The 24,876-nt window shown below is 35.0% G+C and overlaps 1 protein-coding gene across 6 annotated transcripts in view; it reads right to left on the bottom strand.

Annotated features, from left to right (window-relative positions):
• The window catches only part of LOC114659289 (myelin transcription factor 1-like), a 66,526-nt gene that overhangs the window by 19,199 nt on the left and 22,451 nt on the right, over nucleotides 1–24,876 (bottom strand). For 5 of the 6 annotated variants that reach the window (XM_051932856.1, XM_051932858.1, XM_051932854.1 and 2 more), the window contains exons 3-12: nucleotides 24,295–24,348; nucleotides 22,660–22,712; nucleotides 18,593–18,655; nucleotides 17,205–17,464; nucleotides 15,463–16,455; nucleotides 14,798–14,932; nucleotides 13,983–14,073; nucleotides 11,233–11,352; nucleotides 3,555–3,769; nucleotides 1,982–2,190 (exon numbers count right to left, since the gene is read on the bottom strand). In XM_051932856.1, the coding sequence (XP_051788816.1) occupies nucleotides 1,982–2,190; nucleotides 3,555–3,769; nucleotides 11,233–11,352; nucleotides 13,983–14,073; nucleotides 14,798–14,932; nucleotides 15,463–16,455; nucleotides 17,205–17,464; nucleotides 18,593–18,655; nucleotides 22,660–22,712; nucleotides 24,295–24,348 (2,193 nt within the window). Of the gene's footprint in view, nucleotides 1–1,981; nucleotides 2,191–3,554; nucleotides 3,770–11,232; nucleotides 11,353–13,982; nucleotides 14,074–14,797; nucleotides 14,933–15,462; nucleotides 16,456–17,204; nucleotides 17,465–18,592; nucleotides 18,656–22,659; nucleotides 22,713–24,293; nucleotides 24,349–24,876 lie in introns of all 6 variants that reach the window. The other variant, XM_028811695.2, reaches the window with a different exon arrangement.

Genomic DNA, 24,876 nt, shown 5'->3' with positions numbered 1-24,876 from the left:
GAAAAGATGGATCAATATGATACTACAAGAGGATGAAGTCAATGTAATTCAAGGAGCATTGCTGATATATAAAAGGAGTGATGATTATCATATTACATATTGCAAATGAAGAAACTAGACACTAACCGGATGGACACTTAAAAAAATCAGGAAAATGCATGCATCTCTGAATGAACTATGCACATCTCAATCTCAGTAAGAAATAGAGACAAAAATATATGAAACATTCACATTGGTTCGGTCGACTTAAAAAATGCATTAAAATTTCAGGGGGGGGGGGGAGCAGAGTTGTCTTTTTGGCCAAAAACAAACATAATTGGAAATTTTGTGAGGTAGGAGGCACCAACATAGTGACACAAAGAGTAAGGCTATGAACTTCTACTTTACGAGATGGAGAAAAAAAACTGATAACAAAAGGTGATCAATATTCTAAGTAATTTAGTATGTGTAGGAGAGACAGCAAAAGATAGTGTTACAGTAAATAAAATGCTATTATGAAACTCCAGAATATGTTTGAATACATTCTGTTTAAACTGTATGGCCAATGTTTGGTTTTCCAATATCCCTTTTGGGGATGGATGAGAATGAATCATCTTAACCAGATTTATAACATCATTTAGCTCATCGAATCCATGCTCAGCCATGAAGCAGAGTAAAAAGAACAAAGAAATACATGAAACAGACGGCATCAATGGAACAGATTACATTTGAACTGGTGAAACATGAACCAGATTCTGGTTAAATGGAGCATACTAAGTTGAGGCTGGCAAACACCACATACAGTATCTGCATACTCATTATCCATCAAATAACTGCAGAGGACATGAATGGAAATTATTCTATTACTAATTCCAATTCTAAACTGCTAGCTTTAAAGGAAGTATTAAGCAATGTCTGCATGGCTATGTTTTCATCTTCATTTGTAAGATGAATATCTACCCTTCTGTCCTTTGTGCTTAATCAGTTCATTGGCATAGGGAGTCAGTCCATCACAGGGCACACTAAGGCACACACCCATACTCACTCTGTGTCAATTTAAAAAAAAATAACATAACAAATGTTGTTTTCATGTGGAAGGAATACAAGATTATCTAGAGAAAAGTTCTCAAAGACGGTATGCAGCATGCAGACTCCACTCAGGTCATACTCTGGTAGTGATTTAAATAAATACATATGATGAATAAATATGGAGCATTTTATTATTTTAATATAATTGTGATTTTATTTGATCTAATTTACCTAGTGAACAATAGATAAACAGAGAAATGATGGCAAGAGAAGTTTGACATGGGGTGAAGTATAAGGTGCAAGTAAAAGGGATTTTATACTGAGTCCTAAAAATATTTAGTTTTTCGTGCACAGACCTCAAATACAATTACTATTTGCAACCAATGATTGATACATATGTTAAATCAATGCCCTTCCAATATTGTATAAATACTAGTAGATGAAAATTATTTGAAAACACATATTGCAGAGCAACAGCACTAGATGAACTGGAAAAAAAAAACTATGTACAGGGAAATTTAATGGAACAGTATATCCATTAGAAAGCTGCAGGGTTAGATTTCTGTTTCTATTAAAGTTAATCAACTTATATGTTTTCTACAAAAAAAGAAGCACAGGCCTTGTTTATATAACTGAAATCTGGAACAATAAAGTTAATAGAAGCTTTTGTCACTCACCACAACTAGATGGAAATATATCAGAGGTTAGTGCAAAACCATGATTAATAGAATTTGGTTACATTTTTAAAATGTGTGATCTTTGGGTAAGATCAGCATACATAGACTCCTAGTCAAAGATAATCAATCTAGGAAGAATAAATTGTTTACTTGTTTTGGAACATATGATATTCCGATTTTTTCAGAATTTAAGTAAAATCAAGTGGAGGCATAAGTTAGACCTAGAGAATGAAATAAAATGTAGAAAGAATGCTAAAAGGAGACAAACAGGCATTCATTATTAGCTTAGTTCTCACCTTGTTGCTGAGATCTTGTTGTTTTGTACATAGATTCTCTGGCATTTCCCAACAGCGTGTAGAGAGATTTAAGATGGCAGTGGCTGCCATGTGAGCAGCCTCAGCATCATGTGAGTAGTCATAGCCGCTGGAGGAAGAAGAGGAAGTACTCTTGATGAAACTGCTAGGTAGGCTGTGGCTTGGAGATGAGGCCTTTGGGAATGGTTTTGCTACAGCAAGGAAGAAGATACGAATTAAGTAGCTATAATACCATAAATTGAAAATAATATCTTGCTTTGCTGACACAAAGTATCCCAGCTCATGGATAGCGAAGTCAGACTTTGTTTAACCATTTATCATTTTTGATATAGGCACTGATTAAAAAAAGAAGCAAAGCTGTTTTTTGCACAGTATCTTCTCAGTAATGTGAACTATTTCAGAGTGACCACTTTAACGATTCCTAGCTGTTCTTCATTATCGATGCTTTCTTGCTAATAACCTTTACACAGCATCTACCATTTAACATTGTTCAGAAGAATTACCTACTAAACATCAGCAAACAAGTAGTTTTACAGTAATTACATGTTTAATGATTATGTATGGAAATACCATCTGTTAATAAAGAAGATGATTATTGACATTACAGTACTATAAAAATGTAGTTCAAAGACTAAGATACTATACCACTGCTTCACTAAATCTTAGGATTTTATTAACTTATTCTATTAACTTTACATACACACAATGTTTTTCTAGGCTGGTGATGTAAAATTGAAGAATAACAGCAGAAATTCTTCTATTCCTCCATCTATTTTCTAAAAAAAATTTATTCCAAGGACAGAATCTTGGAAAGAAAAAACAAGAGAGCCCCCATTACTAGCCTGGATGCTGGTCCATTGCAGGGCACATTTATGCACACACAGGTATTCACTTACAAAGAGACAGTTTAGAATTATCATTCAATATAAAATAGACACCTATGGTATGTGAAAGAAAAACTATTGCACTTGGAATAAACTGTCAGAGAAAACACCGAACGGTGACTGGGCCAAGATCTGTCCTCACTCCTAGAGCTGCAAGGCAACCACTGTCATTGTGCCACCTGCTTCAACTGAGTCGGTATAAATTTTGTCTACCTGATAATTTTAAAAACACTCTTCAGGCAAGGTAAGATTCACTTTTCAGAATGTCTACCATTCTGCATTCCAGTTATGTTGTGAGACACTATCACTGATTCTAAGACATATTCATGGCAAAGGTTTCTCTTTGACTTCATTTTATGTTGGATGAGTCGTATCTGACCTCAAACGGTATTTGCATATAGGTTCGGTCCTGGGGGTCTGTGAGTATCCTGTGAATTGTATGAAATAAATGAGTGATCCCAGATTATTTGAGCTTAAGCATACTGTCCTCAGCACCAATGGGATGGTCCATAATTTTAAATCTAATTGTACGCATCTATATGCCACACTACTTTGCATTTCTTTCTTTATTCCAATGGTGTTTCATACTGCATGGGGGTAAAGGAACTCCATCAAAGAAAATGTCTGCTGCATAAACAACAACTGATTAAAAACAAAATAGGTGTTCTTACTTTTAAAGGCTTTTGGTGAGGTTTCACTGGTCTGAATCTTTGGGGCAATTACACGTTTGCCAAAGACCTGAACATCAAAACTTGCATAATCGAAAGAGACCTTTGAATACTTTTCAAGTTCCTTAGCCAGATTGGCACGTGGGGTGGTAGGCAGTACATTGGGTCTGTAGCTTCCAAACTGAGGGATCTCTAATTGCTTAACAAAGCACATCGGCCTAATAGGAAAATAAGAAAAAAAGACAGGAATATTAATTTATAAATATTGTTACCTTTATTACTAAGGTTTAATATAATTTGAAGTTACCCTAAACTTCTACTTGAGCAATTACCATTAATTTAAGTGAAAAACATTAAGCATTTCCTGCCCCAAATGACATTGAAATACATGTAAATTGAGATGATTAGTTTAATAATAACATTAGTCATCAGGACAAACCCTAAGATTGTCCTTCATTAAATTCTATTTAATGAAGCTTTTAACCCACACTTTAGCAATGTAATTATTTCCTTATCGTTTTTAGAATCCATGATGCTAAGGATAATACAAGAAGACGCGTCAGCAACACACTTGACAAGCTGAGTGAACCATAGCATGTAAACACACAGGAACACTTCAGTGATTCCAGTTCTGCCCCATTTGGTAGGCTGCTGTAAAGACAGTCTCTGAATACAACGTCAGTTAGCTGGAAGAATAACTGACACTCAACATGTAGCCCCAAAGCAGACATCAAGCCCAACTCCATTATGAAGGCTGCAGTGAGGTATATTTGCAGTGTCTATGAAGGTGATTGGATGTTAGGACATTCTTGTAAATGTTGGCTAATTCTTTTTATAGCAAAAACCTGACCAATGGCAGAATTACACTGAAAGCTTTCTATGGCAAAAACTGATTAAAGTTTGTGAGAATCAAGATAATAAAAATCACACCATACATCTGGCTTGTAGGGTAAGTTGTCAAGAAGTTTATCACTACTGAAACTTACACTTTGGATTCTGCTTAAACTTTGTTATGCAAAAGAAAATTTTTTTGACTGAAGAAAAATAAAAGTAAAAGGTGTGGTATATTACCCTGAGATGACCATTTGTATTGTGAAACACTGTGGTGATTATCAAATTACAGTGTCAGGATATCATTCATTATAGGGAATTTTTCAGGAAAAAAAAGAGAAGAAGAATATAAAAATGTTTGGCCAAAGACTGCAGACCACGTGGTCCATCAAGCTTGTTTAGATAACTAAGCTCTGATATCTCAAGCACAATACAAATGGGGAAAAACTACACAAGATAATTTGAGGGAAAAACATGAAATCCATCTGCCAGAAAGTCAAAACTGGCATGTAAGTTTAATTCAGAATTATACTGTGGTAAAATAATGTGAAAGGCCTAGTCAGAGGGCTACCCTACAATCAACTGAGAAAATTTTCCCTGATTTTTAAATTGCTGTCCAGAAATACCTGTTAAAAGATAATAACAGATGATAAGAAAAACAGATTTTGAATAGAAGTCTTTGTTTTTAAGTTGTTGATTTTGTCTCACGCTTGAAATGAAATAATAAGCTTGACAGCACAGAATGGTTATATATTCCCAAATCGCTTTGTGCAAAGCTGACGGAGATCAGGTGTCATTTCCAAGCAACTCAAGGCATGAAAACTTGCTCAATCACCATAAATATCTACTATATAATAAAATGCTACACTATGTTTGTATGTGAATGTGTGTGTGTGTGTGTGTGTGTATTTCCGGTCCCTCCGAGCAATCTGATTGGTTAGTTCAGCTTTGGTCTGAATGACCAGTTTGGCTTTGGTGACTTATTAGTAGGCTAAGTGGTAGTGATAAAGAGATGAGATTGCAAGGTGAAATTTCTGATTGTGACATTTTTTTTCTTCAATTTTTCTAAAAAGAGTTAAAATAGAGCATTTCCATGACAACAAAATGAATAAAGTACCAAGCAACTTTCAGTCACTAAATACTAACGAGGTGCAACCTGAATCACCTTCAAAGATGAGAAGTATTTGCAAGAATATCCATCCATCCATTTTCCAACCCGCTGAATCCGAACACAGGGTCATGGGGGTCTGCTGGAGCCAATCCCAGCCAACACAGGGCACAAGGCAGGGAACCAATCCCGGGCAGGGTGCCAACCCACCGCAGGACACACTCAAACACACCCACACACCAAGCACACACTAGGGCCAATTTAGAATTGCCAATCCACCTAACCTGCATGTCTTTGGACTGTGGGAGGAAACCGGAGCGCCCGGAGGAAACCCACGCAGACACGGGGAGAACATGCAAACTCCACGCAGGGAGGACCCGGGAAGCGAACCCAGGTCTCCAGGTCTCCCAACTGCGAGGCAGCAGAATATGAATTACCTTATTTACAGCAGGAAATGGGGGCCTAACTACCACTGACAGTAGTCAAAAAACAAACAGGAGGCAAGCAACATTCCTCAAATTGACAGAGTCTGAGAAGCAGGCTTTACAGAAACATAGACTAGAGACAAAGTTTCAGGCAAGAGAGGTTGAGACACACAAGGCTACTGAGGAATGGTGTAGGATGAACACTGAGCGTACACATAAGTCAAGAGATTTCAAATATTTTTAAACGTATTTCATTAACTGTTCTTGAGATATACTTATATATACTCACACACGTACACATATATACTACATAATGGTGGAAAGGGTGTGCATATGGATTTATGTGTATATGTAACTGTAGTACAACAAAAGACAACAAATCACATCTCAGTTTTGCCTTTTTTTTAAGGATGCTATTCCAATAGAGATGATATAAGGTTTCTTTGCCTGACAAATGAATGCCTGATTCTTCAAATGTAAAAGCAAAGCTTAAGTACTAGAAGTATTAGTAAATATATCACAGGTACTTATGTGGTAGTAAACTTTATAGAAACAGTAGTTTATGAATAAAGACAAGCTTGGATAGTAGGTTACCATTTAATAAAAGTAAGTTTCCATTGTATACAAAGCTAGAATAGACACCAGATGTGAGGATTACAATGACTAATCAGTTTGGTTTTTTTTGTTGTATTTTAAAGCATTTCATTAAAGAATATCTAACACTGCTTATGTTGGAATAAAAAACAAAGTCATCTGCATGATTCATAAATGGAATGCAGTTCAAACTGAAACTTTTCATTTAAAACATATATCATATTAAATAAAATTACAGTCTCTTAAATCATCAATGTCCATTCATATTTTGTTTAATACGCTTAAGTAAAGCCAATGCAAGAAGTACCTTGAGTGTGGGAAAGGTGCTATATACAGTAAATAAAATGTATAACAATACTAATAATAATGATATTATGATTATTATTATTATTAAAGCAGTCCTGCCATTCATTCAATGATAAAATTAACCTAAAACATTATTATAAAGATCTAGCATCCAATGTGCTAAGTTAACATTCAAAGACATCCATCATTCCTAGACTTAACGTATTACTTTAGTTGTACACTTCAGACTAATATATATATCCAAGAAATCTGCCTTTACAATATAATTCATCCGCATTCTTAAATTTACAATCATGTGCAAATGTTTGTACTCCCCTAGTAAAAATTACTCAATTACCCAAAGCAGGTGTACATTCAAAACAAATCCCCATAAACACCAAGGGGCTTAAAAATAACAAAAACCCAAGCCTTCCTGCCATTCTATTTACCCTCTAGCCTGCTCTCCTTGCATTGCCACTTGGCAATTTCTTCCTCTTAACTCCAAGGCCCCCTGTTTCTGGGCTGCAAGGGCCTTTTATGTCCGGGTCAGGAAACCAATCTCGGGTAAGCCCTTACTACTGTTTCCAGGTTTTTCATCCAGCACTTGGAAGTATGCAATTACCCCTGAAGAGCTCCCCTTAGTTGCATTAGGTTCCCCCAAAGACTTCTTCCACCACAAGAGTGTAATTGAGGAGTGCCAGTCTGTCTGTCCTTCCCAATACTCCTATGATTTTAAACCTCAGTGCACTCTAGTAGCTTGGGGGACATAAACAAAGGTAAAAAACTGGTTGTTCCCTGTCCGTCTTTCACAATATAAAACATTTTATGTGCAATAAATATTGTTCTTTTGTGAGTCTCAGAAATTGGTTGACTTCTTAGCCAAATCAGATAAGGCATTTCTAGAGCATTATTAATTCTTTTAACTAATGAACATCTCCGGATACCATGCCATCCTTTAAGAAACTGAGTGGGGATACAAAAATAAAGAAAACCAAATCTTACAAAGTTGGGAAATCCTAAATAATATCCAAATACTTCCTGATCGCAATTCTCACAATCCAAAATGTCATTAGAGAAATGGAAGTTAGGCAAAATGTCAACACCAAGATGACATCTGGAAGACCAACAAAAATTCTCAAAACTGCCTATAGACATATCTGATATACAAAGCAAATCCTCCACATGATTGCAAAGAATATGCAGGGAGGGTTATCTGGCACAGGATTTGTTGTGTACTGGTCCACTGTCCTGCCATGCTTACACAAATATGATCAACATGAAAGAGATGTCAGAAGAAAATCTTACGTTCAGTCTCATCACAAACATTTACATCTGAAGTATGCAACACAACACTTACATTCCAGAACATCAGAGGCATTTTAAATAAGAGTGCTGTGGTTTGATGAAACAAAAACTGAACAGTTGGGCTACTATCATAAAACATATGTTTGTATAAAAAAAAGGAAAAGCATCTTAAGAAAAGAATACTTAGCCAACTGTTAAGGATAGGGGTTGACATATTATGCTTTGGGGTATATGGTAGGCAGCAGCACAGGAGATAGTATATTCCATCCTTCCCTCTACACGCACTATGTATCAAGAAAAAATGGATAATAATGTCTGACAGTGAAGATAATATGGTTGAAAAGATGCTGCATTTTACAACAAAGCAATGATCCAAAACATATCTCAAAATCAACCATGAATAACTTTAAGAAACAAAAGATAATGATTTCAGAATGACCTTCAGAGTCCACAGACTTGGACATTTTAATTGAACATCCTGGCTAAGTATCAAACATTCACTGCATACCAAGACAAACTAAGAATATTTTTGATCAAGAAGCATTCTGCATGGATAGGTGGGAAAAGTCCTAAAGTAAGAACAGAAAGACTGGTAGTTAACTGCAAGAAATGTTTTGAGGTTGTGTCATTTGTTGACGTTGTTGTCATCTTGGCATTATCTGACTATATACAGTAAAACAGTCTGCAGTTGAGTATGACACAGGCAGAATGAGGATCAGCACATTAATTCTGAGGTCATGATTCTTTTTAGAAATGAGCAGCTTTGTATGTAAATGGGGAGAAGCTGGTCCAAGCAGAGAAATTTAAGTGTCTAGTTCACAGATAAGGGTGAAAGTAATCATAAAAATGACCAGCAAATCAGTGTGGCTGTGGAACTACTATAGCAGTTTTATTGGAGGCTAAAGCTGAAGTAGACCAAAATTCTTAATAGTCAATCAACTCCCTCATCTTTAGCTATGGTTAAGGATTTTCAGCAGAAACTGAAAAAACTGGGAATAATAAATAGGCTATTCAAAATAAAGAGAAGGTAGTTGAGGTGTTTTGATCATCTAGTGAGGGTGTCCTGAGTGCTTTCCATGAAAGCTATACTAGTGAAATCCTTGAAGAGAGATGCAGGGGAATTCCCAGAGCTGGTTGGAGGTATTAAATCTCTCAGCTGGTCCTGGAGTTCTTGGAAATTGCATAGGAGAAGCTTAAGGAAATTGCCATAGTTAGAAACATCTAGTGTGTGGAGCCTATTGTGTTACTACTGCAATTTCTCAAAAAGAAGGAGAGAGAGGGCGAGTAAGTGATCATTAAACCTACTTGTGAAGTAATCCAGTTTAGACAACTAAAGCTTGTTAATATTTGCAGGCCTTAAAGACCCCTGATCATTTTCTGTAGTACAGCAAAATCATACAGAAAAAACTTACAAAAGCTCACCTAAAACTGTCAAAGCATTACAGATGTGGTGAATTAAGAATTGTTAACCACTGTCATAGGTGAAATATCAATAATAACCCTTTTCCAGAATATAAAAGAAAAATACACCTAAAACATGACCATGCCACAAAAATATTTGAAATGCAGAAATTCCTCAAAAATAATCTGCTAATTCAGCAATCTAGAGTCGTATCTACTTAATATACCCTCTTTTGCTTTTTCCTATATCTCCATAGGTCACCTTTCCGAATACCTGTTCTACCATTGTACATTGAAAAGTTCTAAATGTGGCATACAGTAGGCCTTTAAACACGGAGCATGCTGTTGCTGTTTTCCATCTGCCAGTTTCTAATTCCCACAAATTTAAGACAAAGGTTAGCTCACCTAGAAGTGCTATGGTCTACTAGTATTACTTGTGTTAATATTGTCACTGTTAATTTATAGCTAAGTTTATTTTACCATTGTACATCATACTCAGAAGCTAATTTAATTCTATTTAAAATACAAAATATTTTTACCATATAAACATTTATTTTCAAGAAAAGAATGATGTGTTTTGAATGTTTAGAGCTCATTGTGTGCCCAGCAGAGTAAGCAGTTTAAGAAAACCAACAGATAGACTCTGTCAAGGGGGTTTCGTCTTCATGCACAGAATGCAGAGAATACTGAATGTGGAGTATATCTCTACTATTTGCAGATAATGTTGTCCTCTTAGCCTCATCAGACTTTGGTTCATTTTGGAGCAGTACAGAGCAGAATGTAATGCCATTGTCATGAGAATTAGCACCTCCAAGTTTGAGATAATAATATTCTCATAAAAAAGTGGCAATACCCTGCACTTAAAATCTCAACCACTACCCAAAGTGGAGGGGTTCAATACCTTGGGTTTTTGTTCAATAGTGAGGGTAGAAGTGATCATGAGAACAAAGAACAAATGCAGCAGAGATCATTGAATGACACAATGGTAGACTGTTATAGTAGAGTATATGCTAAAGCTGCAGATGAAGTTGTTGATTTACCAGTCGGTCTACACCCTCATCCACACCTATAGCCATGTGCTCTATTATTGAATGTGATAGCAAGTATAAGCAGGTAAAATTATGTTCTTGTACAGGGTTACTTACTGGGCTTATTCTCCATGTCATGGTCAGATGCTGAGCAAAAGGAATACAAAGGGATGCTTCTCCAGATTGAAAGGAACTATTATAAGGTACTATAAGGTAGTTTGTCGTGCATTTAGAGTGCTTCAGATGCCTCCACAGGAGGTACAAGGCATGACTTACTGGGCGAAGACTAAAAGGCAGACCCTGGTCCTACTTGGGAGTATATTGCTTGATTGCCCTGGTAGTGTCTTGGTGTACTGCTAGCATGACAGTAACCAGGAAGTATGGAAAGAAAATTATAATGATGTGATGATGATGATGATGATAGTAGATGACCAGTGCATTTCTTGCCAACAATTCCACAAAACAGCAATTTTGATCTTCCTATACTATAATAATATTGAATTATATTTCCATTTAACCTTTTACATTCACTTTCCAAAACAGTTCATTCTAATGAAAAGTTACAAGTGAATCTATTCTGTTTGCATCATAGGGAAGGTAGACACCAACTAGAGATGGACTACTGATCCAGCACCTGCTACACTCACACATTCTTCAGATGCTTACAGAGGGTATATCAGAATTATGGCATAATGGGCACTTACCTGAGGACTCTGTCAGAGTTGGGGCTACCTTTAGGCTGCTCACTGACTGGCTGAGAGATTTGCTGTTTCTCATGACTTTTGGCCAGTTTTTCAGCAGCAGCAATGGGACATCCAGACAAACTAGGAACCAGAAAGAGAGCAGGATTACTTTCTTTGTGAGTAACAGTCAAAAGATGTGCAGGCATTTCTGAAATACATGAAATGCCATGTACTATTCTACTTTATTTCTTTTATCAATCTCCATTCATTTAAAAAATATTATATTTTACATATCCTTTTTCTGAGATCAGAAAAGGTATTTTATTTTTATGTTGGCTATATATATATATACAGTATATATATAGCATGTAACATATAACACATTTTTTATGCAGAATTCTTACTTTGTTTTTTTATTTTATATATGACTCTGATATATTCTGAATAATAATTACATTTTTGTCCTTATTGTTTATTAATTTATCTGCAGTATCTGAAAAAAACAGTGGTATGTTCAATAAGAATTATTAATAAATCCCTGAAAATCAGTGATTGATGTTTTTAATTTGGAATTTGAAACTAAAGCCCCCTGGGGATTGCTAATGTACTATTACAAATTCAAAAGGTAGATTTTTAAATGAAGAGAAGGTAGAAGAATAAAAATAGTCTAATTTTTTATTTTTATTTTTTTATTTTTATTGAGTTTGCATTTAGTTAACCATATGCAGAATACTTTAAAGCTTAATCTGTTGCACTATATACCTGCTGTAACTTTACATATTAGTTAATGTTGTAACAGAAGGTGGAATTCTGATAACCACAGTACAAAAAGATAAAGAGCCACTGCATTTGTTAAATAATAAGTATATTTAGGGGTCTTAACCAAATATAACTTTGTAAAGCTTTTTACTTGCTTGATTGTACAAATATAATTTCTAGCATCAGTTGTTCAGGCTCAAGTGTAGTTGAAAAATGCAGCAGAAATGATTTGGTGATATTCATAACTGAATAGAGACTGTTAGAGACACTGTTAGACAATGGCACTAACAGTAAATGTATCTTCTTTTTTCAAGTCTGGAGAAAATGCCTACTGCTTCATTTGAAAAACAATAGGCTATATAAAGTGTTAGAGGAACTGGAAGTCATGGTTATTTTAAATGTCATGCCTTGGGGGGATTAGTAATGCATCTCTTTATGGTTGCATTCTTTTGTATTCTAGAAGTACATGAATGATCTGTAATAATAACTGAAAGATCTCAGCTGAGCTCATCACTTCTCAGCTTAAGCATAGGACATCCAACTATTTATTTAAATGGTGCATAGTTAAAATTAAAGAAAGTATTAAAAAGCATGGAGGTACATTTTTCATAGCAGAAATCTCAAGTTTTACGCTATTGTTGTCATTCCTCATAGATGCTGCTTTTAAAAGTAAATACAGTGATAGATCCTTAAAGCCTCTATACAGTATGAAAGTATGGCTCTATTTTTTAAATGAATGAAAAAAACATGCCTATATTTTTATTTAACATTGTCAAACCTATTGCTAATATTTATTCTGTATGGTGATATCTAACAATATGGCATTGCTGGATATCTGGCTTTATTTTGTCTCCTTGTAGGAGGTTCACTAGTAAGTTCTGTGTCTTTTGCAAAGTGGGAGGATAGCCAGGGTAACAGAGAAAAACTCACATAGACATTGACAGAACATGCAGATTCCACACAGACAACTGGGTGCTGGATAGATGAGGCAGCAATACTAACCACTACACCACCATGTCATTCATTTATCTAGTCATTTCTTGCAATATTCATCAAGTAAAATGGATGGATTATCTCAAACGGCTAAACAGCTCTCTTATCATTAACCAAGCCAGAAAGTCTTGTGTGTTTTTGAGGGAATTGTTGTTTGTTATATTTTTTTCTATTTTTCTTGAACTTCTGTAAATTCTTAATTTGGGGACAAATAAAAGTTATCTATCTATCTATCTATCTATCTATCTATCTATCTATCTATCTATCTATCTATCTATCTATCTATCTATCTATCTATCTATCTATCTATCTACAGTCCTATGAATGTTGCTGTCCTAAGGTTCAAGTGATAACGTCAATTAAATGATTATGAATAACCCATTGAGCCTAAGAGAACTCTACTGGTTTGTAACTAGCATTGTTGTAGTGGATGTTACATTAGAAGAGGGAGCTGTCTGAAGGATGTGTTACAAGTTGTTTACTGCACAATAAACCTTGTGCACATTGGTTAGCAAGGGTAAGGTAAGGGGGGTTGAAATGGTTTCAGAAATAAAGGGTCGAAGCATTCTGTGACAATGCAATTCTGTTCTGTGTTTTAGAAGTTCCAATTTAATCACAGAAACTGCAGAATTTATAAGGCAACAGCAGATATATAACACAACAAAGAGTAAACCACCAATAACCCATTGTGAATTTCTTCCTTATAAGATATTGGATATGTTTTATGTCTGGAGGCAGGTGGCCTGTCATTTTGTCCCATCCATCAATATATGCATTTACAAAACCCTTTCAATCCAATTTTGTGGTCAGTCCTTGGCCTGTACATTTACAAGGCATCCAGAACTGCACCAGTGCTGCCACCCTACACACAGCTTAGATCCCTATTACTTCCATTTGAGGTGCTCCTGCTGTGTGCCAGTGAGTCATGGGGATCACCGATCCTAAGACTTTTTGTAGTTTGGATTAAATCTCCACTTTCTGGGCTCAGTTTTCTGTTGCCTTAAATAATCTAATTTTACCTTCGGTGAGTATTTCGATTGCTGTTGACATGACCTTGACCAGTGCATCCTGGGGTTGGACACTTGAGGACATTCTCATGCATTGCAAGGACTGTAGATAAAAAAGTAGATCAATCATTATTCATTAGAATTATTTAAGGTAAAAAAACATTTTTGAAAGATTACAAAATACAATCAGTGCTTGAATAAATCTTTACACCACAGGATAACATTTACAATCACTCCTCTTTAAACACATATCTTTTCTTCGCATTTTCACAAAAAGCTACAAATGTTAAAATATGAAATAGACTGCACTTTTATCTTAATTATTTTTTTTCCTATATCTTTTCCTGTTTGATATGGCTAGCACTTCTTTGTTGCAAACACAAGCACAATACTTCATGAAGCTGTTAGCACTTGGTACAATAATACTGAAGTCACTGCAGCCCAATGGTAAGAAAGCTTTCCAGTAAATATAGAGAATAATACATGGGCATCTGTGTCAAATGAGAATTTACTGTACACTTAGGGTTGGGATGCTTAGATAATTATGTGGCATCCTACCTCCTGGGTGTGCAGTAAATTTTCAAATCACACAGCAGCCCGACCTTATTATTCTTTGTATAATGTTGACTGCAAACATAAATTTTCAACTCTCCCACTACATGGAAATACTGAGAATGTTTTGTGATTGTGTATAATCTTAAAAGCTAAGACTTCTGAAGATAAATGATACACAGAGTGGACAAATTCTGATTATAACACTTTCTTTGTCATTAAAAAACAGAATCTAAAGAGCATTACAAAATAAAGACCTAACTGAAAAAACTCACTTTCTGGAGGTATTCTGTCCTTGTGTGGACAACCAGATAAACTGCGATGATGAGGGTATAATCCAGTCACGTGTCCTGTGCCATCACATCCTGGTGTGGGGCATTTCACCTCTTTCTTTTCTGGCCTTGAAGGGTCTGCATGTAGAGAAGGTTGACAGATTTACCAAAAAATACTTTAAATGATCATTATGCAGATACTGAATACCAGAACTAACCTACTTTTTCACGATTCTCTCTATACTAAGTTTATACAAGAAACAAAGCTATCACTCTTACATCATTGTCTAACTGTACAAAACACTGAAATTATCTTTTTTTTTTAAAGCTCATGCATTTTAAAAATCTAATTTTCCTACAATCTGAAATGAAAAGTTTACAGGTTGCACCCAAGCTTTTGCTCCCCCGTGGGATTAGTGGAACCTCTACCATTTTAGCTCTCTTCTGAAATTTTAGTGCAGCATACTTTTTTTAAGAATTTTAACTTACTACTATGTTCCACAATTACTAAAGAAACATAACAGATATTTAATGTTTACTGTATAGTCTGTTACATTAATTACTGTGCTTCCTAATGAATTTAACCCCAACAGCATTTTAACCTCCTTCAGTTATTGTGACAAAGCTAAAACCAATATTGACCACGAGCTGTCCAAAGTTAAGCTTACCTTTGCTGAAGTAGCTCTTTCTTATAGTATCTAGAGGTTTTCCTGGCCTGTCTTCAGAGTGCATGTAACGCAGTTGATCTCCTGGAAGCTTGCCTGCATCTCGCATCATTTTAACCTGCTCTGCTTTGAGTGCGATTGCTTGTTCTAACAAGCCAAGGTTTCCTCGTGTCATGTCATACATCTCTGACTCATCAGTGACTGCAGATTTCTGAGAAAGAGTGTCGTCATCGTCTTCCTCATCTTCCTCCTCCTCCTCGTCCTCATCATCTTTGTCTGACTCCTCTGATCGTACCTCAATCACCACTGAAGAGACTGTTTTTGGACAGGAATAATCCTCCAGCTGTGTGTCTTGTACTAGTTCTGTGGTTGTTAGAGAACCCTCTGGTGGTGTCACTTCTCCCTCTTCATGTTCTTCGTCTTCATCCTCCTCCTCTTCATCATCCTCCTCATCATCATCATCCTCTTCATCTTCCAGTGTTTCTTCACAATGTATTTCAGAAGGGCCCTCTGGCTCTTCCTTTACAGTATGAAATCGCTTGTATTCCCCACTGAAATACTGGTGGTCTGTGTTGTCTTTCTGCTTGACATATATTTTATCAGCTTCTATACTTTCAGACTCTTTCTCTGAGTCCTGCTTGTCTTCTGTAGTCCTATTGTCATTTTTGGCAACATCAACAATAACTCGGGTCTCAGAGGTTTCTTCACTACTGCTCTCATCATCATCTGTGGCCTTTACTTGTTCCTGATTTGCAGCTTCACTACTCTGCACAGTGTTCTCAGATTCACATTCTATCTCCAGTTCATTCCTGCCAAGGGATATGTGTGCAGTTTCAACAGTATTTTCTGTTATTTGACCCAAGTTTAGTAGGGAACTAGCTACCATTTCATGGTAGCTGCTGTAATCCTCTCTCTGATTGTTACAAACTGGGTTTTTGGAAGAGTCTCTTTCTTGCGATTGTCCATCATGTGAAGACTCAGATGCCATACATTCTTCTGTACAAAACAAGCAAATAATAACTTTAAGTTTAAAGACACATTTTTACTTCATGTTAAAATATAATAACCTATGCTACTTGATCTTTCTTCCTTAACTCTTTGCACAGAGCATGCAGATCATATAGTTATCCTTACTTAAAATACTGAACACCTATGTTATCCCTCTCTATCTGGTGTCACTTCTAACACTAATACAAGGAACGATTCTGGTTGCACAGAGAAGAAAGTGTAACAGTAGGTTCTTTACATAACATCAGATCTATCTCAAGAGATAAGTGCTGCAAGGGATTTCAAATGTTACAAGCTCCATTGTCACTGATCCTGTCACAATGGTTTACACAAAAATAACATCTTAACAGGAAAGGAAGGGGAAGTAATATTAATTGACTTTAAGCAGATTAATACACTGCAGTTTGTTAAAACATTTTTTCATGCCACAGGTGAAAAAAAAAACACTTAATAAATGAAAAGAACACACCAATGTCTAAAAAAAAAGCACATTTTCATCTGTACAGAATTAGACATGGTACTAAGTACAATCACTCTTCCAGTTTGTATTTATTTGAGCTATCACTATCTAGATTCTTCAAAGCCAAAATGTGCACAAACATTATTATTATAAATACAATCAAATGTGTTATTTCATTTTGTTAAAATGAAATTGCAATGAAATTTCTAAGAAATAATATGATATAATTCAAATGCTCTAAGCATTTTTTTAATGCTGGTTGTGTGGAATGATCTACCTTGAGCAGGCTCGATTTCATACTGCCTTGGCTCGATAAGGCCCTTATCCATTGTTTCTTCTTGTTCTTCATCTAAAGTTTCTTCAGATTCTTCAGCTGTTGAGTCATCCTTGGCCTCTGTCTCATCACTGCCATCACTGTCCACATTATATCCTTCATCCAGTGCTAGTTTAAGAGGGTGAGATTTCCTTTTTGATATGGGTTGCTCAGAGTCTAGATCTTGGTGTTTCCTTTTCTTAGCCAACGGGCAGCTCTGTAAACTAAATATTAAGATACATACAAAAGACCTTGGTTAGTAATATTTAATCCATCCATCCACTTTCTGAACCTACGCATACATTGCAGAGTTGCAGATAATCATAGTCTACTGCAGGAAGATTATTAGTCCACTTTAGTTTGTGCCTACACACACACAAACACTCACATGAAGCACATGAGATCTCACATGGATGGCGTTACCAATTTAGCTGACACAATGTCCTAGTTTTATGGTAATAAATAATCCTGAAGAAGACTCATGCAAACTTGAAGAGTGAATTAAAAACTCCAAACATTAAACACTATACTACCACTCTAAAAAAGGGAGCTAAAAAAAGATAATTTTGATGTTTATCATTATGAATAACAGGGAGATATCATCAATGAGATCTTCACCTACATAGAACATATACACCCAAGGAACAGTTAGGAATCCAAAGTAAATGGAAATTAACTTTTTAAAATGCTGACAAGAAATGCATAATGATCAGAACAGCTAAAAGAATGATAACTGCATTTAGCAAGTAAAATTTGCCTTGCCAGAATCAAAGAACAAATAGTGAAAGTACAGGCTATGTGAAGGGAGGAGTGGCAAAGCAAGCACTAAATTAAGAGAGTGCTGCATGACATGATGTATTTTCCCTGTGCCTCGGTCATATCTGGCGTGGTAGCTCTCTTGAGCCTATCTATTGTCACACTGGTGAATTAAAATTGAAATATGACCCCAGACTCATTGCAGGATACACAGATAATCCTGCAAAATGTACAAGCTTAAACAGAATGAATGACAGCTCAGTTTTCAACCTGTACAGGGATAATTTCTGTTTTCAGACATGGAATCAGCCTTTCATTTTTGGTGCATTTAAAATGCATTTTTTTTTAACTTTCATTTCCAAGGGCTGGTCTGTTCCATAATCTCAGCTAAAGCTTAGTTATTTTCTATTAAATTTAACCTACTACTACTTAACCTATTTAATTTATATAAGTATGAAAAGTAATGGTTATATAATAATCAGTATTTTATTTTTACAAGCAATCTAAAAGATGAATGAATGTTTTCACTAACATGTATTGTGATATTCTCTTTCTTTCTTTCTATTTTCTAAAAAAAAAACCAAAAAAAAACATACCTTCTGTGTCTTGCATATTTCCCACTGACATGACCTGAGCCATTACATCCAGGGGTTGGGCAGCTGCAGAAAGTCAGAAACAATAATTTAATAAAAAAAAACTGCTTTGTTTAAAATACTGTAGTTAACTTTTTAACATATTGGCTTTGTACTTCGAGGATAATCCCCAGGCTGCATGAACAAATTAAATGGCTAAATTTATACTTGATGCTATCTGAATTTATAGACTTGCATGCTATAATTGTAATTATTTTTAAGCTTGTTTTACCATGAAGATACAGTATTTTTTTCTCTACAAGACTTCCATGAGAATAAATAAGCATAAGAAAATGGGTGCCTTTCCCTGAGAGTACCTGCTCAATTACTATTTTTTATACTAATTTAAATCTGTAAAATCTCTTGTGCTTTTTGTGCTGAACTGCACTATATATTCAGGAAGATATATGCATTAGCATAGCTGGTAATTAAAATGTGTTTTCAATGTTCACCAGCGTTTCTTATACTGTGTTTAGGGCATAGTGAATTAGGGAAAAAACTCAACTAAAACACACTAATCAGCACTGTTCTCAAAACTGATTTCATATTTTAAAAATTGCAGTGTGTTGAAGCAAGCCATTGTGAAGCTGCTCTATTGCTAATGGGGCAGCATATAATCATATCCCGATCTGCTGTCTGGAAAGCAGGCAGTGTGTAATGGCAGCATGGTTGACATTAATAGCAATCAGCACACTGGCAGTAGTACATACATGATTTTAGTCAGAAGTACGTGACAACATTCTGAGCAAGTCATTCAGTCTGCATTAGCTTCATCTGAAGAACTATATATAGAGTAAAATGTAATATTGTAAATTTCTCAAATAAAAATATTAATACAATAAATTGACCCTGGCAGTAAGTGAAATATGTTTCGAGACTGTATGATGGGAGTTCATTTTTGTTAACTCAGCAGATAGCTGAATGAATGTATGAACACATGTCTGTGTCCACTGGGCAGTGCGGTTATACAGCTAGTGACCGTATTGATCATTTTGAATGATTCTTTTTTGGAATCATTTCTACCTGTACATCTCAACAAACTAAATTGTTATTTTTCAGAGGTATCCCAAGTCAATCATCACAGACTTCCAAAGCTCATCCTGCCAAAATCAGACATAAGAGGAAATGTGCAGTGATAGTAGCCTTATAACCCATGAAACCATTTTACACAGCCAACAGATCATGCTGATAATTTACTTATAATGACCAGTCCATTCTCTTGGAAAAAAATAAATCAGATAATACAATCTTCACTACTAACAAAATTATTAGAATTCTGCCAAATTGTGAGATGAACCCAAATCATGATTGCTTGTACTGAAACATTTGAATATTGAATTACAATTACTCATAATTCAGCTTAAATTCATAACGCATTACTTCAAATATAGCTAGAAGCATTTCTTTTAAATAAATAATGAATGCCTACATGTATCAAATAAACATGAATTTAAAACAGATTATGTTAAACACAGCGACAATATTAATATTACCGTTAATGCAATGAATGCAAGACAAAACACAAAAAATACATTAATACATACATACTGTACATACATAAATGAGGATATTTATGAAATATATGTTAATTGTACAAAGATATTTAAACAAAAGCATAAAACACAGTTCAATAATATCAAACTTGAGAATTTTCAAATATAGCAGCTACTTGACTCTCTTCACTGTATTAGCACATTAAATCATTTGAATTAACCTTATTTATGACAATTGTATGTCCATTATGATGGTAAAACAAGTGAAAGGTGCCATGCCATATAAAGAAGGACTGAAGTAGCTTGCTATTGATTACACTTTATTTAGCCTTTTCAGTTAAAAATGGTATTAAAACCTCTGCTTCAGATTGAATTAGTTCCTACAAACTGTACTTCTTAATATAAAACTGAAACTTTCACCTGCTCAATTCCAGTTTGTAAACCTGATCCACTAACTGCACCTGTCTACATATAATAATAATTCTTTACATTTATATAGCACTTTTCTCACTACTCAAAGCGCTCATATTAATACAGGTGAGCGCTTTCACTTTTCTGTAACCAGAGAGCATGCTGCCATCACCATATCCCCATCACTTTCCTAGCTGGTTTACAGGTGGTCTAGCCACAGGCAGACTGTGATCTCGGGTTGATGTCCTGATGACTGGTGCCTGCTCCAGCATGGCATGCTTTAAAAGGTTACAACAAGCCCTAAACTGGGTTGCTGCACCACCATCTCTGAGAACTGCACACTTTCACAATGTTTCATGCATCTTTAAATCCATCTTGCATTTCCTTTTTTCCAGAAACCCTTTTTATGTTAATGTGCAGTTCCTCCAGATACAAATCCCAATTGCATTTTCAGATTCACCAGATGAAGCACCTGGGTATTAATCGTGAAATGAAACAAAACCTAAGGCTGTGCAGTTAGAATATTAACAATTATTTCTAATTTTTAAAGTATTACCTAAATTGTTCTTTACAAAGTAAAATAAATTGAAAAGTGGCATTAAGTTTCAATGGCTTCATTAAAAATAATCACAAAATGTGGCAAAATTGTAGATAAATCACTACATGGAATGTCCAAATCATGTAATCTTATTAACTGACATGGACTGTTATGATGTCTTCTATTTCTTATTCCACTGAAACCATTTTAATACGGTTTAAACTATTTCAACATTCTTTATTTTATATAGCACCTTTCATGGCAAAGAGCTTTGCATGTACAGTATAACAAAAGGTATTTCAGTTTAGTGTCAGTAGTTGAGAAAGAGTTATGATGTCAATGTGTGTTCTTGTGGTCTTAAGCCCAATGTCTGAGGCCTCACCACTCAAGGGACAGCAGAGACAACAGAGATGTTCTTAAAAAGAGCAGGTTAAGAAATGAGTAAATGGGACTCTGTGGACTCACCATCACATAGTAGTTGAACATTCACAGTTTTCTCACATTTTATTTGAAAACTGAACAAATTCTGTTCATACCCGAAATGCTGTAAAAGGTTTAATTTACTACTACTTGGCAAATATAAAGTGTACAATGCCGTAAATGTTCATATACAGCACAATGAAGGATGGTAGTTTTAGCTCAAATTAAAGAATGAGGCTCACCATCAGTAAAGTTTATGTCTTATTGCCTTAGTATTAAAAAGAAAAAACTTTAAAGATACCAAAACAAACTTACTATATGACAAATGGTTTATAAAAATTCAAGAAAAATTTCCAATCTTAGTAATCTGTAAGAGTTATGAGAAACAAAACCTAAATCAAATTAGACAAAAAGAGTATGAGAAAAATACATCCTACATCCTGAATTTTCCTTGCTGCTTTAGCATTTTGACAGCCTATTTAGGTCAATTGTAAGCACACGCTTTCTATGTGGTGACTCAGAATCTTATGCCTCTTTCATTATGAATCTCTGCTTTCCTTTATTAATTGTATTTTGTTAAAAGCTTTGCATTATGATGTATGTTTATTTTTATTTTTCTTAGAATCCATCATTATTTCCATCAAATGGAGCAATGCTGTTTTATATTTTATTAAATCTACTCTCTGTATAATAACTGAGATAATGTAATTGAGATAATGTAGATTTTTTAAAGATAAAGGTAGTCAGGTTGCTGATATTTAAGTAAAGAAGAGTCATCATTTATGTGCTGTGTATTGTGATGTAACTGCTAAACTCCTATATACAGTATACTCCATAGGTGAATGTGAAAGGTTAAGATACAATAAGAAGGAAAAATATGGCAGTGTTTGAAAACTATTTTTGTTTCATTTCTGCACTAATTACATCTTTTATCTGCTGAATACTGAATAAACACGTGAGGTTATTCAGAGATTTTTCTGAGAACAAAAATGCTAAAATGTTTAATCCTTTCTGATTGTTTCTCTACTTGTGGTAAATATTATTTTACTTTTTTTATAATGGTAATCTAGGTTCATGCTTAGCTTGCAATATATCCTAAGCATTCAAGTAGTTCTGCTGCAATTGTTGTGGTAATACATTTCATTTAACTACATAAATACTTTTTTTACCTCAGTTCTTGTCCTGTGAGTTCTGTAGGCACTGAAAGATCGTATAAAATATCAGGAGATAAAAAGAAAATACAGAAATGTAAATACATTGGACAACAAAACTTTTCACAAATACAGACTGCTGACATAAGTGCAGGAAACTCTCCTGTCATCTGTCTTTGTTTCCCCACTGTCTTTGCATTGTCCTTGCTTCATCACTCAGTCCCACATTTAATTTAGTACCAACAGTATATATTTAAAACCATAGCTATTGCATTGTGCAGAATTGTAAAGTATATGATGGCATGTACTTCACATACTGTACTGAGCTAGCAGTCTGTTGAAAGTCAAAGTTTATTCAGGAGATAAAAGGTATTTGTAAAACTCTAAAGCAACATTGATGGCTTGACAGGTGGATACTTATAACAAAAGTTTAATGTGCTTGATATACATCCCTGAAAAAAGTAATTGCATCTGTCAATACACTTAAAAACAACAGTTCTCTAATGGCATTTTGTGATTCCTCATGGATCTAATGTTTGACAAAGCACCACTTCATTCTGGGAAAGGTTTTTTAAATGTAAAGTTGGTTCTTTGTGCTTTGAAAAACTACCTAATAAGTAGGAACAAAATCTTTAGTGTTCGGTTGGCTACCTATTGGGACAATAACAGATGAAGAAAACCTGCACTTGTGTTATTCTATGCAGCAAAATCCTTTTAAGATCAGGATCCATTGGAATATGGAGCCTGTTAGGGGTCTAAGGAAACCTTCATATGGATGGGTCCTTTGAGAGCCAAAATTGTTCCCCCTATGACATCGCCCTGAAGAACCACCCTGGCAACTTTATTTTTAAGAGTGAATGTTGGCATCTTCAGGAACAATACAACTGTACTAGGGTCCGTTTAAGTGTATTAAGTGCTATGCATTAAGGTGTGGCAGATCCAGTCATCTATTGTTTTTTTCCTAAAAATTTTAAAGTTTTAAAAATAAAATAAATGCATTAGCACAAATCTGTATTTGCCAACATTCTGGAATGGTAAACATTGATAATATAGTAACCCTCCAGTTTCACAAATTTGAGCATTAGAGTAAAATCTGACATATATTGTAAATGAGATCAAATAAGTTATTAGCAAACGATACTTTATGTTAAAAAGTGTGAGAAAAAGATCTGAAAATACGCATTCCCATTTACTTAAACAGAAATATTGTACAGTTTGCATAAAATTACATGAATATTGCACTTCTTCAACAAGGAGTAAAACAGTTTTTGGATATATATTGTTTTTTATTAGTTTAGAAATTACACAGCTAAAAAAGACAGAGTAAAGAATTCAGTTATTGTATGCTAGCTAGCAAAACTGGAAAGCTTGTTTACAGAGCTGTAGCAAACAATGAAATACAACACAACCATTAAAAAACGGTTCAGATTGTAAATCAGCAGATTTACACTTTGCATTGCAAATGATTTTCAATGAATTCTTGTTTTACTGTTTACAATATTCAGATAGGTGTTTAATGCACCTTATTATTATTATTATTATTTTTTACAACATTCAGGTTTACTTAAAATAACATTTTGTCTGGTGCGTATTACTGACTAAACACAGTTTATGAGCACAAGTAGTTTTGTTTAAAAAGCATGTTTACTCACCTCTAATTCCCTTTGACCGGGTACGTGTTCTTTTGTCATCACTGTCTAAACTCATCTGTAGCAAACAAAACAAATCAAACATTTAAAAGTATCTGTCTCTCGAAATAGCAGCTGTGAAATGAATCTGACCTTGTGCTCAAGAGGTTTAGGAACACAGATCTGATCAGTTCAAGCTGAAAAATGTTAACTTTTTAATGAATGTTGTTTTATTTGAACGCATTCTCTTCTGCCACAGCAGCAGTGATCTTGTTTCTCAAGTCAAAGTTGATGTAAAAAAAAATGTTACCAACAAGTAAGTAGAGACTGCCTTCTGTCCTATTTACAATTTGTTTGCACCTAGGGTTTTGAATAACAAAGACACTTGGAATGATATGTACAGTACTACATTTGCCAATTTTAAATTCAGGGGTGCGGAAATCCAACGCCCGACTCGTCAGACACAGGTAAATTGACCGTCGGACAAGCGTTGTTTTTCTGGTTTCAGTTGTCCGCAGACAAGTGCAATTTTCTGGAGAAAAAAGAATTATATGTGCTGTGCAGGGCACATTTTTATGAGGGGCCAAACAGGCCATAAATCATATAT

The sequence above is a fragment of the Erpetoichthys calabaricus genome, chromosome 10 (genome assembly GCF_900747795.2).
Source record: "Erpetoichthys calabaricus chromosome 10, fErpCal1.3, whole genome shotgun sequence".
In the NCBI taxonomy this organism is placed as follows: domain Eukaryota; kingdom Metazoa; phylum Chordata; class Cladistia; order Polypteriformes; family Polypteridae; genus Erpetoichthys; species Erpetoichthys calabaricus.
Note: the sequence above shows the minus strand (reverse complement) of the source record. Positions and strands in the feature narration are given on the sequence as shown.